General features: G+C 35.9%; 2 protein-coding genes across 2 annotated transcripts; one reads left to right on the top strand and one right to left on the bottom strand.

The window, feature by feature from the left end:
- The first annotated feature begins 14 nt into the window (after nucleotides 1-14).
- Nucleotides 15-10,714, top strand: LOC126776080 (alanine--tRNA ligase, mitochondrial). The gene is made up of 14 exons (XM_050498353.1): nucleotides 15-379; nucleotides 446-619; nucleotides 849-994; nucleotides 1,613-1,768; nucleotides 2,747-2,891; nucleotides 3,123-3,256; nucleotides 4,588-4,891; nucleotides 5,210-6,012; nucleotides 6,206-6,355; nucleotides 6,924-7,050; nucleotides 7,551-7,762; nucleotides 8,395-8,599; nucleotides 9,074-9,202; nucleotides 9,862-10,714. The coding sequence occupies exons 1-14, from the start codon at nucleotides 185-187 to the stop codon at nucleotides 10,000-10,002; spliced, it is 3,021 nt and encodes a 1,006-aa protein (XP_050354310.1). The 5' UTR covers nucleotides 15-184; the 3' UTR covers nucleotides 10,003-10,714.
- Nucleotides 10,715-10,868: 154 nt separating this feature from the next.
- Nucleotides 10,869-15,303, bottom strand: LOC126776193 (protein CLP1 homolog). Its single transcript, XM_050498494.1, has 9 exons — nucleotides 15,095-15,303; nucleotides 14,828-14,989; nucleotides 14,226-14,445; nucleotides 13,142-13,312; nucleotides 12,766-12,854; nucleotides 12,132-12,233; nucleotides 11,778-11,909; nucleotides 11,352-11,533; nucleotides 10,869-11,240 (listed from the first exon to the last, which is right to left on the bottom strand). Exons 1-9 carry the CDS (start codon nucleotides 15,185-15,187, stop codon nucleotides 11,129-11,131), a joined length of 1,263 nt encoding a protein of 420 aa, XP_050354451.1. The 5' UTR covers nucleotides 15,188-15,303; the 3' UTR covers nucleotides 10,869-11,128.
- Nucleotides 15,304-15,320: the final 17 nt, after the last annotated feature.

Below are 15,320 nucleotides of genomic sequence, written 5' to 3'. Positions count from 1 at the left end.
TGCAAAAATATTTGTTTTGCGAATTTTAACAACTTATTAAAACTGTTTTTCAATACAAATTAAAGATATATATAGAATAACTATGCACTTACGATCAACAGTAACTATTTAGCAGTACTGATATTGAATAAATAAAGTTAAAAGCGGATTCTCAATATTTGTTTAAATCAAATAACCTGGAAATATGTTAAGACTACAAATTTTAAAAAATAGGATAGCTATATCTTCTCAAAGGCGGTTGAAATCTTCAAGCAGCTTTATTAGAAATACATTCATAAAGTACTTTAAAGACAATCATGAACATAAACATATTAAATCTAGTTCTGTTGTGGCGCTCTGTGATCCCACTGTACCATTCGTGAACGCTGGCATGAATCAGGTAAATTTCGTAATTATTAAAAATATCAATGTGAGCCTTATCACTGATTGCAACTTCTTTTTTTAGTTTAAAGGTGTGTTCTTAGGAGTTGTTGATGCTTCATGTCCCCGTGCTGTTAATTCACAAAAGTGTATTCGTGTTGGAGGTAAACATAATGACCTCGACTTAGTTGGCATTGATGGCCATCACCACACCTTTTTTGAGATGCTCGGCAATTGGTCTTTTGGTGATTATTATAAGGTATAACAACTTTACTTCAAGTTCATATTCAGTTTTTATCTATTTATTTACATACTTTTAAATATAATGTATGGTTAGTGTAAGAAATAAAAGTAAGAATATAAATGATTTCACAAAACTTTAACAATATAATCATAATTTTTAAAAATATGATTATTTTGAGGAATTTTATTGTACAAACACTTTGTTGTCATGGCCATTAAAAAATTTAGGCTTTAAAAACTTTCAGAAAGAAGCTTGCCAAATGGCCTGGAACCTTCTATTGGGTCCGTACAAAATGAAACCTGAAAATTTATTGGTTACATATTTTTCTGGTGATGCCATAATAGGCCTGGAGGAGGATCGAGAGTGTAGAGATATTTGGAAAGGGATTGGGTATGTTAATATGAAAAACATATTTTATTTATAAATACTATGATCAATTGAATAATTACAATAATCATTTTTATAGAAATGCGGACAATTAATTTAACCATCTGATGGTAAGTGGTTCACCTACACTGGTCACCCGTAGATATTCATTTCTATTACAAGAATTATAAATTAGTTTATATTGTAAATCTGTGATTTCAATAACCAATTAAATTAGACAGCAAGTGATAAGCATTTCAACCAGCAAAATATGGTTGTTTCCGGGTAGAATGCCTGGTTATTTGTCGGTACCATCAATATAATATTAAAAAAAAAAAAGAAACATAAACAAAATAATGTATTGTATACAAAGAATAATAAAACCTACTCTATACCTATCAAGTAACTAAAATAAAATGTAAAATTAATTAGTAATTTTTTTTACAATATTACATGAAAACAAAAAAAAGGTGTTAAAATAACCTTTCTTAATCATCTGTGATAATTGTATGCTGTAATATAAAAAAAAATAAAAAATATGTGATAATTTTTTTTTATCTTAACAGTATTAAATATTAACCTGTGAATTGATATTGACAAATAAAATGAATGAATGAATTTGATTATGTTTTTTTATTCTAGCGTACCTTCAAGTCACATCAAAGGTCATGGAGCTAGGGATAACTTCTGGGAGATGGGACCGACAGGACCGTGCGGACCTTGTACTGAGATACACTACATACACCCAGATGGGTCGTTAACGGAAATATGGAACATTGTGTTCATTCAGTGCAATAGGTGAGTTATATTATGTAACTAGGTGAATGTGCTGTTTCATATATGAATTAAAACGTTGCCTAGAAATTGATATATTTTGAGACAATCTTTGTCATAACAGGAAAAAATTATATTGATCTTCATGATATATTGATCATTTTAAATAAAACAGTTCTTTGTTTTTGCATAACTTTATTACATTTTTCATTGTCCATCACTAGATGATAATTTATGCAATAAAATCTTTATAGAACATTGTCGTAATGTTAATAAATTAAAAGAAAGGCACCGATTTTTAGTCAAGCATAGTCCAGAAAACCAGGCGTTGCCAAAGCATGCATCGCTGCAATTTCGTTTGTCAGAATTGCAGCTAATGTAGACCACTTCACCGAATCGCTTTTCGCATGTATTTATATCGCTTGGATACCTTAATAATTTTAAATAACGTCAGACTATTGATTATTGTTATTTGTCTAACTTGTCTAGTAGCTAGTTTGTAGGGCTGAAGATCTTGGATTTACACTAAACCATCATTATATATTGGTTCCTTCTCAGTAACGGCCTGAATATGGAAGTTGTGCTTACACCACCTCCCCCAACCCTCGATCACAAATATCCGAAACCTTCACAAGTCCTCACGATGTATTCTCTCACCGCCGGGATTAATATGAATATATAATAAAACTACGATGAGTGTAGTTTGAAAGGGGTAACCAACCCTGTAAAAACAACACTTATCAACCCCAAATTCGAGATGCGAATGTCTAATGCAATCTAATAATCTCTTCTATGTAATTCAAATATAAGAAACTATACACACAGATTTAACTGACTACCAACGCCATCTATTATCCCGTAACAAAAACGATTAACAAATAATACTTATTTATACTTTTACTTATTAATACTTTTTGACAATATTTGGATATATATAATATATTTATTGAAAAAGTTATAATTGTTAAATTAAATATGTTCTAAATGTCGAATTCTTTTCAGAGAAGCAGATGGCTCAGTGAGTGCCCTCAGGCGCCAGCATGTGGATACTGGTATGGGGTTAGAGCGCATGACCGCCTTGCTGCAAGGTGTACCCTCTAACTACGACACGGATCTCTTCCGACCGCTCATCTCTGCCATTGAAAGGGTGAACTATTATTCATAAACTCACCATTTTTATATTAGACTAGATCAATTGCCTTGTTTGTGTGACCAGTGACCAGCTTAAAATTCTACTGGCCTGGTATGGTGGTGACGTTTAAATCCTTGTGGTGGCTTTTCTTGTGAATGGCATATTAAATTCAATCTATACATCTTATTATTATATATTTATAATTCGAAACTGAGTTTTAAAGTGATTTTGTTTTTATGTTCAAAGAATAGTAAAGGCGCGGCGAAGTATACCGCGAGCTACAACGCCGACGCTAAGCTGGACCAAGCGTACAGACGGCTGTCGGACCACGCTCGGATGGTAAGCGTGTGTCTCGCCGACGGCGTGTTCCCTTCATCTAGGTGAGGAAATGTTCATTCTTATATGTAACTAACTTCCGCCCATGGCTTCGCCCGCAAGTATAGGGGTAGATATCCTATGAACTTTTCTGAGCCCCTGACAACGCGTATACGTGCTCATGATGATCGGTTGAATAGTTGAGATTTAAAAGCGTAGCAAACAAACAAATCAACAAACTCCCTTTCGCATTTATAATATCAGTAAGTGACTAAGTAATAATAATAATAATAATAATTTATTTACACACCCAAAAGATACATGTACACAATTTATTTACACACCCAAAAGATACATGTACACAATTTATTTACACACCCAAAAGATACATGTACACAATTTATTTACACACCCAAAAGATACATGTACACAATTTGTTTGCAGTATTATCTAACTCTAGGGTTTTTATTTACATTAACAGCACTGTTGGTGGATCTCTGACGCTGAAACTAATATAAATTGTACTATCAGAGTCAGCGATTCCTCGACAATTCATTGCACACTAGATTAGATTCCTAGATACCTTTAAAGGCGTAGTAATATATATATGAAAGAAAACAAGTGAAAACAAGAAGGAATATAAAACAATTAATATAGTATGTTATTACGCGTGCTTTTGTATGTATATATATGTATGTGTGTGTGTGTGTGTGTGTGTGTGTGTGTGCGTGCGTACGTGTGAGTGCGCGTGTGTGCGTGTGTGTTCTTGTGTGCATTTATAATTGTACTCAACATGCCCAAGATTACTTTTATTTATTTCAAAAGATTTTCTGTGTCTAAATAAGACTTCAAGAGACAATCAACAAATATGGATATGATATAGCGTCCCTAGTGCCTTTTTTAACCCATCGTATTAACGCGTTGCATTAAAAAGTGGTATGGGGGTATGTGGAACTCAATGGCGCCGAGTGCACCGAAACACCCACTAAAACCAGCAGTACCCGCTGCATATTCGGTGTACGTCACCGATCCCCGGTGCCCCTAATGCCTGTAATTACGGTTAAAGACATTATTTTCTCAAGAGATTTACATTAAAATCACTTACAGAGAAAATTACAGATAAATTAGAAAAAAAAAATTAAATCGAATAGGCGTACATAGTAAAACAGTGAATGTTACAATAACCGAATATTATCAAAATAATATCGGCACAGTGCAAGCAAGTACGAGTAGTTTGTGATGTAAATGAGGGTAGTCCAGTAAAAAGAAAATATAAAAAATAAATAACTATAGTGCGTATACAAAGCAATGACAAGTAAGGGAGGTGACACATTAGACTCATCTGATGTTTTTAGATTTTATATATTTAAATTACTGTTATATAATTTAATTTCAGCGTCAACTTAAAGCAAATCATGCGCAAGTCTTTCAAAATAAGCTCAGAGGTCTTCCAAAACTCCGACCTCCTCTCCGTCCTCTATGATGAAATGATCACCACATTGGGAGACACGTACCCCGAACTCGCGTCCAAAGAGAAAGACGCGAAGCTAATAATCGACCACGAGAAAGAAAGTTACATACAATTAAAGGCTTCGTTGGCGAAGAAATGGCGGGATCTCGTAAAAACACACCCTGAGGTTGAAGAATTGAATGATGTTGACCTGGCAGGTTTTGCCTTAGGATACAAGGAATTCAAAGAGGTTTGTGTATATCTTCTATCTATCTAAGCCTAGGTGGCCCAGTGGTTAGAACGCGGGAATCTTAACCGATGGTCGTGGGTTGAAACCCGGGCAAGTACCACTGATTTTCATGTGTTTAATTTGTGTTTATAATTTATCTCGCGCTTGACGGTGAAGGAAAACATCGTGAGGAAACCTGCATGTGTCTAATTTCACTGAAATTCTGCCACATGTATTCCACCAACCCTTCTCAAAAAGAAGAGGAGGCCTTAGCCCAGCAGTGGGACATTAACAGGCTGTTACCGATAGTAATAATAAAATATAAATGTTTGTTTTCAGTCAATGTCAAAAATAAAATCGACCGTAATTCCAGGGGAGGTAGTATTTAAATTATACGACACACACGGGTTCCAAGAAGACATCATCGAGAGGATAGCGAAATTGAACAATTTGGAAATAGATAAGAAGGGTTTCTGGAAACTTCTATCGAATCACAAAGCAAGACATAAAACTGCGTTCAAAGAACAAACAACCAATAAGGGTATCATGTTCGATAAAGCAATACAAGTTTTAAATGAAAATGGAATTAAGAAAACTAACGATCAACCAAAGTATGATTTTAACGAAATAGACGATGAGATAACATTCGATCCTCTTAAATCGAAAATAGTTGCAATACTGAACGAGGATGGCGAATGGCTGGACTTCTCAGAACCATGCGAAAGTAAACCCTATTACATAGTGACGGAAAGCACAAATTTCTTCTGCGAGGAGGGCGGTCAAATAGCCGACGATGGTTTTATAGATTTCAATGAAAACGTGCATTTCAAAGTGGACAGTGTTTTTAAAATTCGTGACATCGTTTTCCATAAAGGTCACTTCGCTTTGAACAAAGACAGCGATGTGTACGTGAAGAGAGGTCATTATGTGATGTTAAAAATAAACGGTGATAGGAGAAGGGATATTATGGTGAACCACACGGCGATACATTTGTTGAACGCAGCGATTAGGAAAGTGCTACCAAATAGTGTGATATGCCAGACGGGGTCGAATGTTACCGACAAGTGGTTCACTTTAAACTTGTCGGTTTATGGTGAGAAGTTGTCGCAGAAGGTCGTTTTGGAAGCTCAGGAATTAATAAGGTTAAATATTATAACAATATTAAATTATTATTTGGTTTTAAGTGATATATTTGATATATTATTTTTAGATATTTATAAATTTTAAATTATTATTTGGTTTTAAGTGATATATTTGATATATTATTTTTAGATATTTATAAATTTTATGTCTTGGAATGTTAACGAGTGGTGTATTGTTTGTTTCCTTACTTAGACAGACGATAGAATCCAATGCCTTAGTGCAAACTCAAGTTATAGATAGTACCCAGTTGTCATCAGAGCCCGGCGTGCTCACAGTCCCCGGGGAGACTTACCCTGAAGTGGGCCTTCGCTTAGTGACATGTATGCCTCCTTTAGTTTCCAAGTAAGTGTTCGTGAACCTTTTTAATTATTAGTTCTTGTAAATTATCTTTGTAATAAAAGTTGTTAGAAGGGTATTGTATTACACCCATTTTTGAAGTACTTTAATTAGATTTTATAGTGCTAATAAGCAAATAAAAAAAAATATTTTTATTCAATCGATGAGAGCCATAAAAATGCATTTAAATTCTACATTTTCAAATTTCGCGCGTAAGTTGACGAGAACGCTGGACGCAGGGGACGCCATATTGCTCTGTGGTCATGACGTCAGATCGCTGTGTAAACAAATGTTACGTCGGTTACGAAAATAATTAAAGTCTACATACGCCGATCAGTTGACAGACTTTTTAGCTTTCACGGCCGTATGACGTAATCACACTACTACTATTTCTTGGAGTTTTTGAAACAAATATTTTCAAATTCAACATTTCCGATCGTTTCTTGCGTAAGCTACCTAAATAATGTATATTTAGATGCTCACTCGTGCAAAGTAAAATCCCCCACTGCCCTTATTTTATCACAACCACTAAACTCGAATCGGGTGTCGCTAAGAGTTACAATTCCGTGGGCAGGGAGCTGTGCTGCGGCACGCACGTGCGCGGCGCGCGGGCCGTGCGCGGCGTGCGCGTGTGCGGCGCGCGCGGCGCGGGCGGGCGCGCGCCCGGCCTGCGCGCGCTCGCCGGCCGCGCCGCGCTGCAGGTGCGCTCGCCACACACGCTGCCTGCGACCGGGCAGCGACGTTGAATATGTTTATTATAACTCGACTCGACTAGCTTTTATATACTGAAATTTTTACTGGTGGTGGAGCTTTGTGCGAGCTCGTCCTCGTCGTAGGTCCCCCGCATCAGATTTTCTGTCGCGAAACGGCAGCACTCGGTATTGTTGTGTTCCGGTTTGAAGGGCGAGTGAGCCGGTGTAATTACAGGCCCAGGGGACGTAACATCCTAGTTCCCGAGGTTGGTGGCGCATTGGTGATGTAGGCGATGGTTAACATTTCTTACGATGCAATTTCTATGGGCGATGGTGACCACTTCCCATCGGGTGGCCCGTATGCTCGTCGCATTTCCATTCAATTAAAAAAAAAATTTGAACGAACAGGTTCCATAGTAGTAACTATATTTTTGTAAAAGTGACCAATTCACTTATTAACTGGGAGAGGTGAATTTGTGTCCCCAGTTAATAATCAAAAATGTCGTCAGGCGCAAGAACTCTTCTGCCGAGCACAGAAGCTGGCCGAAGTGATAGACCTGGCCGACCCCGAGCGTGTGAAGGGGGAGATTTCGGCGATAAAGAGGGAGTTATCGGAGCTCTGTGGGTCGGGCGGGGCACCTTACGGCGACTACGCAGACTGCCTGCAACTACTCGAACGCTTACAAAAGAGAGCTACTAATAAGAACGACGTAGCGTTACAGTGAGTATTTATCTTTTTTTTTTATAGAATAGGAAAGCGGACGAGCATATGGGCCACCTGGTGGTAAGTGATCACCAACGCCCATAGATATTGGCATTGTAAGAAACGTCAACCATCGCTTACATAGCCAATGCGCCACCAACCTCGAATACATATTGACACAAAGACAATATATGAATTTATTAATTACAGATAACTCTTACTATTATATTTGACGGGCCGGTTGGCGTGGTTGGTAGATACTTGCCTTTCACGCCGAAGGTTGTGGGTTCGATTCCCACGCAGAACAGACATATGTGTATGAATGTATCTGTTTGTCCTGAGTCTGGTTGTAATTATCTATATAAGTATGTATTTACAAAAGATAAGTAGAATATGTAGTATATCAGTTGTCTGGTTTCCATTGTACAAGCTCTGCTCAGTTTGGGATCAGATGGCCGTGTGTGAATAATGTCTCAGGATATTATTATAGGTAAGTAACTTAGGTGGTAGGGCTTTGTGCAAGCCTGTCTTGGTGGGTACTATCCACTCATCAGATAATATACCTCTAAACAGCAATACTTTGTATTTTTGGGTTCTGGTTTGTGGCGCATTGGCGATATTTTAAAATTAAACTAATTTCTCTATTTCAGAGCAATCGCCCAAGCGGAAGTTGAGGAAGCTTGTCAAGAGGCGATCCGCGAAGGTCGTCGCTTCACCGTGCATTTTTTGCGCTGTTCCTACCTCATGCAAAGCGATGCCGTCAGGGCGACCCTTGAGACTGGAAACCAGAACTTGCCCACGTTACTGTTAGGTTGCGCTGGAGGAGTCGTGGTGGCCACTGCTCGAGTGCCTAAGGTAAGTGGAATTAGTAACAAGTTTGACAAATCAGGAAATTTCTGTTAGCCGGTGTCACAAGGAGTTGAAGAATTTATATTTTGTTTTACTTTTTACATTACTTGTTACTATATTAAAGACAAAAGTATAAAATTAATAATTCCGCTTAAATAATTAAAACATAGAATGTAAACAATAAAAAAAAAGTTATTCGTCTAATTAATTATTCTACTCAACTCGTAGCATAGTTTCGTTATTATTCCAACGGTACACCCGCTTATTCTTATAGACACTATCTAACCAAAAGCCATCAATTTAGCATTCATTTTTATCAAAATAAATGTACATTAATATAATACAAAAATAAGAAATTTTGATAGCGTTGCTAACGGTACTTCCTAACAAACAAATTAACTTTTTTTATTGCTATTGGGACAATGACCCAATTGCAATTAAAAAATAACTTGAACTAATTTGAAAAATTATTGTTTTTAGGAAATGACGACGTCAACGTTCACAGCAGGGAAGTGGTTATCTTGCGTTCTGCCGATATTCAAAGCTACCATCCTGCCGGCAACGAACGACCGATCTTTGCGAACACACGCAGAAATGAGTGCAACTAAGGTATGTTAAAATGGTGGCCATTTCGTTATATGCAATTTCTAAACTGAGCTTGTTATGAAGCCAATAGCGGAACGGTTCACGGGTTTTCTACTGTTTAAAACAGTAGCAAAAAAATGTAGGAGTGAGGTTGAAGACAGCTTCCATACCACACCTTCACTTTATTCTTAATTGGTGGAAAATATAATTTAAAATAGGAAGTCTTTCTGCAAGCCCTGTCTACCTTTGCGCAAGTCTCGGTAGCCTATGATATATTCTATCGCCAAACTGTAATGCTCAGTTTTACTAATTACTATCAAAAGGGACATAACATCTTAGTTCCCAAGGCGTATTATTTCTTATAGTGCTATGGTCTAAGTGTGGTGGTGACAACTTAACATCCGGTAGCCCATTTGCCAATCTACGTTCTTATTTTAAAAAGTATCACTTATTTAATGGGAAGAAAAAAATATATATATATTCCGAGATTATTATGTATCATAGGTAGGCGGACGAGCAATTGAGCCACCTGGTGGTAAGTGGTCACCAACGCCCATAGACATCAGCACCTTAAGAAATACTAATCAGCTCTCGTTTCTTCAATGCGCCACCAACCTTGGGAACACAACAGTACTAAGAATAAGTATTGCTGTTCGGCGTTTAAAAGCAAGTTATGATTTCAGGTAAGTTTAATAAACTGCGAGCAGATGGTCCAGGATTCTATGCGGGTTGCAATTAAATATGCGCAGTCGCATATCAAAGATCTCAACAGTACAGATATGGGGGACAAAGAACAAACCACGCAGAATAGGCAACATAACTAGGATGTATGCTTGTGTGTTACAAATTGTTTAGGAACACGGTCTTATTACTTGAATCAATGAAGATTAAGTAAAAAAAATCTTAAATTTATGATTACATTTATTAGATAATCGAGGATTTTAATGTTATCTCGATAGGATAGAAGGTTTTTGTTATACACAAAAATCTTAAGTTTTTTAAATGATTATAAAGTAATTTATTGATTTTTCCACTGCTGAGCAATTGCTAATATAAATGGAGGTATATATATATATAATAATTATATATACATATTTATGTATAGTCTATATTAGTTTTAATTAGCAATCATGCAAATTGTGTTTAATTTATAAATAAATCGGTGCTGTTGTTATTTAAATAGAATAATTATAAATCGTAGAAATTTTATCTGTAGTAACATTGATTTTCGTTTTTTTTTTGTATTTGAAACAAAACAAGGCAGATGGGCAAATTATACGCCATACACTAGAAAAATGGACAGTAAAGTTTAATATATTGTCTAGAATTACACTTATGGACTTTAAAGGGTCAGTGGACTCTTCAAATCATTGAGTTGTTTGTCTGATACAGATTATAATAAAATATTAATAAATATGTCAATTTACAAGTTAGACTATTATTTGAAATGCTCAAATATAATTTTTGTTTGAAATATCTGTCAAAAATAAGAACATAAAATTCTTGAATGAAATATTTTTATTCATTCATCCTCCTGATCACCTTTTTTTATTTAACAAATTATTTATTAATATTAAAGTTATTGTACAATATAATTTACTAATTGAAAGCAATTCTTGTGTTCATAATATTTATTTGGAATATAAAATCTTTTATTTTTCCAGTCGGATTGTTGAAATAAAACAAACTATTATTAAAAACAAAAAATCTTTTATTTACAAAAAAATTAACTATTTCTATGTACACATTTGAATGATAAAAATTCATCACACTCACGTCGATAAAATCCATCGCACACTATTTGGGTTGATCTTACGTACAGGCGCATTAATTTTAATAAACATTTTTATCAAAATATTTTTATTTATGTGAATTTCACCGTGCCGATAAAAAACGTCGTCCACTAGAAACGATCGAGGCACCGCAATGGGTCGGTACGGGTCCGGGTCGCTAGTGGTTGTCCATGTACTGCAGGTCAGACAGCAGCAGCACCGTCGCCGGCAGCGGGCGCGGCTGCGGCGACAGGATGGTCAGCGTCTGCCGCTCGGGATCCACCGCCGTACTGCGGACGAGAGGGACGGCCGGAGGGTCTCAAAACTACATCACACTGAGAAACGGGGCTCCAGCCTGAGTCGGCTGTATGAATGGGCTGCAGGGGCTCGGCGGTACTCACACGCACACGAAGCCGGCGAGGTTGCAGTGCAGCACGTGGTCGTCGGGCCCGGCGGCGAAGGACACGGCGAGCAGGCGGTGCGCCAGCGCGGGCGCGGGCCACACGCTCACCAGCTTGGTCAGCGCGTCCTCCGCGCGCATGCCCAGCGGCATGCACGAGTCGGGCAGCGACGGCGCGCCCACCTGCCGCACGGGAACGTCCGCGTTACATTATCTACACCTTACATTTACATACCGCGCTGAGCTATAGTATGCATGCGCTGATGATATCTGTCAATTCAAGGTCAGAGTAGTTTTTCTTTACTCTTCCTGCCACTAAAATCAGCTGTAGCATATATAAAGTAAATCGGATACAGTTATATTGAACAAGCTGAGCTAGCAACGAAACCAGCAGCATGAGATTATTCAACATCCGTGTGTTCTTTACCTTATATATCTTCAAGTCGGAGAACTTGACGTCAAACGAATGTGGGTAGTATGGTGTTCGCTTTCCATAGAAATACTCCCGTATCCGAGCATCCCTGGCCTCAGCTCGCTGGGTAGACGATCTCTCTACTACCTGCAATTTCCACATTTTTAAATTTATAACCTAACAATATCAGAAGCAGATTGGTGCATAAAACTGATGGAAACAAAAGTTTTGACTGATATAAAATTTATGTTAATAACTTTTTTGCATAATATTTACTTATGCATAATGAATTTTCATAATGCAAATATTCTTGACATCTATAAGTTTCCATTATTATTATTAATCAAATATTTTATGAAAGTAAATTACCCCTCCACTTTTTGGTAAGTAAACAACTTTGACAAATTTCGGCATATCCCTCTTCAGCTCATTGTACAGCCTTTCGTTATCTAATACTAAAATTACATCCACCTGAAAAGCAAAAGAGAAATTAAATTATACAAGTAAATAGATAACAAACTGAATTAATTATGAATACATTTGCAACACTTTATAACAATATTTGCAAATAGCAGATCATTCGTTACATTCAGAAAAGTCTTTATTTAAAAATAATTCAGCTTATGAAATGATAATGGTATATAATATTATATTTATACATGGTATGGTAACAGCCTGTGAATGTCCCACTGCTGGGCTATAGCCTCCTCTCGCTTTTTGAGGAGAAGGTTTTGGAGCTTATTCCACCACACTACTCCAAAGCAAATTGGTGGAATACACATGTGGCAGAATTTCAGTGAAATTAGAAACATGCAGGTTTCCTCACGATGTTTGCCTTCACCATAAAGCACGAGATGAATTATAATCACAAATTAAGCACATGAAAATGCAGTGGTGTTTGCTCGGGTTTGAACCCACAACCATCGGTTAAGATTCACACGTTCTTACCACTGGGCCATCTCGGCTGTATCTATATTTATACATATTGCATTATAATAATTACCTCGAATGCCTGTGCGGCATGTGTCAAAACCTTATATCCCGCTCCTTTCACCCAACCGCAAGTGTTTATTATTACACCTGACGTTGACGCTGCAATTGAATTAAATGCCTTTTAAAATAACCAATAAACTGTACGTACAATAAGCTTATCATTGATCACCTAAAAGTCTCATCTCATGTTATAATACACATTTAATAGATAAATTTAAATCCGTATTATAAGTAAATATTTTATTACATGGTTTTATTAAAAAACTATTTATTTTTTTGCCATAAATGATATATTTAGATAAGTCAAAGAAGTTTTATTCAATATTAATAATCTATTTAGAAGTTTTATTTAATATTAACCATGGTTTTTTTTTATATAATCTAACCTTTCTTATTATTTTCACATCGTTCAGCAATCACCTCTGCTAGTCTTGACACAATCGTGTTATACAGTTCCAGATTCTCTCCAGGTGATTTATGACCAAAGTGATAAACAAGAGGTGCTTGCTGACTGAAGCCTTCTTCTATAGATGCCGGCCTCTCGACTAACAAGGCACCTAGTGAAAAGTACATATCATGTTATATTATTATTTTCTAATAAGAATATGTAACGTAAACTTACTATGGACTTATTTTGTTTTATATGTCTACATTATACATATATTACGATAAGCCTTTAAGCTAAAGGTGTCCGGACCTTTAGCTTTTAAACACTTGCCACAAAATTATAAGCTGTATTGTGCCAATGTTCTAACAGACTTACTAACTATCAATTTTGTCAAGAGAATCACTTTCTTACTTTTGTACTGAACATCCGAAGAAATAGTTGGCTATTTCTGTATACAACTGTTGGCATGCTTCAGAAAATCACCAACAATAATAAAACATGACACAATATACTAGTGTTTTGCCAGCTGTAAATATCAGCTAATTTAGTCAAAATTCTTTTACCAAAAAGAACAGCAAGAAAACAATGAATGTTCAAGATTTGGCTTAATGGTTAGTATTTTCTACAAGGCAACTGTTTAGATAAAGCAAATTATTATCATTTATTTATTTATTTGGATCTCCAACAGTTTTACATAACATACAACTAAACATGCTTTACATTTATTATAAAACTAATTATGTACAACCAATTACAGAAGAACACACCATCCCCAACCACGATTACCAAAAGAGTTAACAAATTTATATACATTTTTGTATTTATTACATATTTAAATAAAAAAACAACAGAAACAAAAAGTTGTAACTAATTCAATTTCATACACAATGAGAGCCTATCGCAATCACTATCCTGTTTTTTTTCAGATTGACCTATTGCTCTAGGCCCAAATGGCCTTGACAGCATCACCGGGTGAGGGGGCGAGTCTTTAACTGTTACTGTGTTTTACACAATTTTTATATTATTAATTATAGCATATACACTAATTTATCAAATAACGTAAAAATTTTCAATAAACTTACCTACAGTTCCAGGGACACTAATGTGACCTTGGCCGACATCTAATTCCACAAATATTGGACGTCTTCCCATTCTTACTGCATAATTTAGTAGTATCCTAGTTAATGTCGACTTGCCTACATCACCTGGCCCCACCACCATGGTGACAGGGCCTCTTGTATTCTCCTGTTCTGCTGCAACTCTCTGCTGTTCCAGTGCTGCATGAACATTCAGATAGACTACCTAAAAGTAAAAAATAAATAATGAACCACTTCACTTTCATCATGATTTTCTACATAAAATTAACTTAAACAAGGGACCCTAAGGTTTTGCTTTCATAGGTCTTAAGTAGAATCAATAAAAGGATACAACTAAAATCTATATCCTTACAATGTATTGCCTTGTCCTAATTAAAAAAATTGCTCAATTTATTTATGTTACTAATGACTTGAATGTACTAGACAGTACCAGACAGTAACTTTGCATAGCAGTTGCTATTCTATACTTAGAACTCAAAGAATTAAGATATTTACAATGGAATTTTGATATATACTATGTTTTGATGTAACTATACTGATGAGCATATTTTTTAATATAAATTAAAAAAAAAATCTGAATTAATTACCATGGGAGTTTCCTTAGCGATATAACTAACTTCAGTGCGACCTCGGAGCTCGACCGTGCACCCATGCCACGTGAACACTGCCACTTTAGCACCAGTATGGAACTCATAAGGCTTTCCTTTAACTAGCTCCGTGCCAAACAACTCGGCATAACCGCTTTTAACCTAAAAACAATATAATATTAAATCATAATGAGCTTTGAAAGGTATCAATCATAATATGCACTATACAAATTTATTTAGGACTATGATAATTTACTTCAAACTTACCTCTAAAACAACTTTTTCGTTTTTAGATTCTACTTCAAAACGTAATTCCGAGTCAGGTTCTAATTTAAATTCTTGTAGTTGAACTTCAGTCATTTTAATGGTATCTCAAATATTACTTATATTTAAATTATTTAACAATGAACTTAAATTATTTTTGCAAAATAAAAACAATACCATCAAAAAGCTTTTTTAAATTCACACTTGACAGAATACAGATTTATTGTAG

The sequence above is a fragment of the Nymphalis io genome, chromosome 19 (genome assembly GCF_905147045.1).
Source record: "Nymphalis io chromosome 19, ilAglIoxx1.1, whole genome shotgun sequence".
Lineage (NCBI taxonomy): Eukaryota > Metazoa > Arthropoda > Insecta > Lepidoptera > Nymphalidae > Nymphalis > Nymphalis io.
The sequence above is the reverse complement of the archived record's forward strand: the minus strand, read 5'-3'. Positions and strand labels throughout refer to the sequence as shown.

Excerpts from the sequence above, each read along its gene's own strand:
- LOC126776080 (XM_050498353.1), top strand. The coding sequence starts at position 185 with ATGTTAAGACTACAAATTTTAAAAAATAGGATAGCTATATCTTCTCAA. Across the intron at positions 2,892-3,122 it reads TCATCTCTGCCATTGAAAGG|AATAGTAAAGGCGCGGCGAA; the intron begins GTGAACTATTAT and ends TTATGTTCAAAG. Across the intron at positions 6,356-6,923 it reads ATGCCTCCTTTAGTTTCCAA|GGAGCTGTGCTGCGGCACGC; the intron begins GTAAGTGTTCGT and ends TTCCGTGGGCAG.
- LOC126776193 (XM_050498494.1), bottom strand. The coding sequence starts at position 15,187 with ATGACTGAAGTTCAACTACAAGAATTTAAATTAGAACCTGACTCGGAA. Across the intron at positions 12,855-13,141 it reads ATGTGAAAATAATAAGAAAG|CGTCAACGTCAGGTGTAATA; the intron begins GTTAGATTATAT and ends ATTCAATTGCAG. Across the intron at positions 11,241-11,351 it reads CTCGCCGGCTTCGTGTGCGT|TACGGCGGTGGATCCCGAGC; the intron begins GTGAGTACCGCC and ends TCTCGTCCGCAG.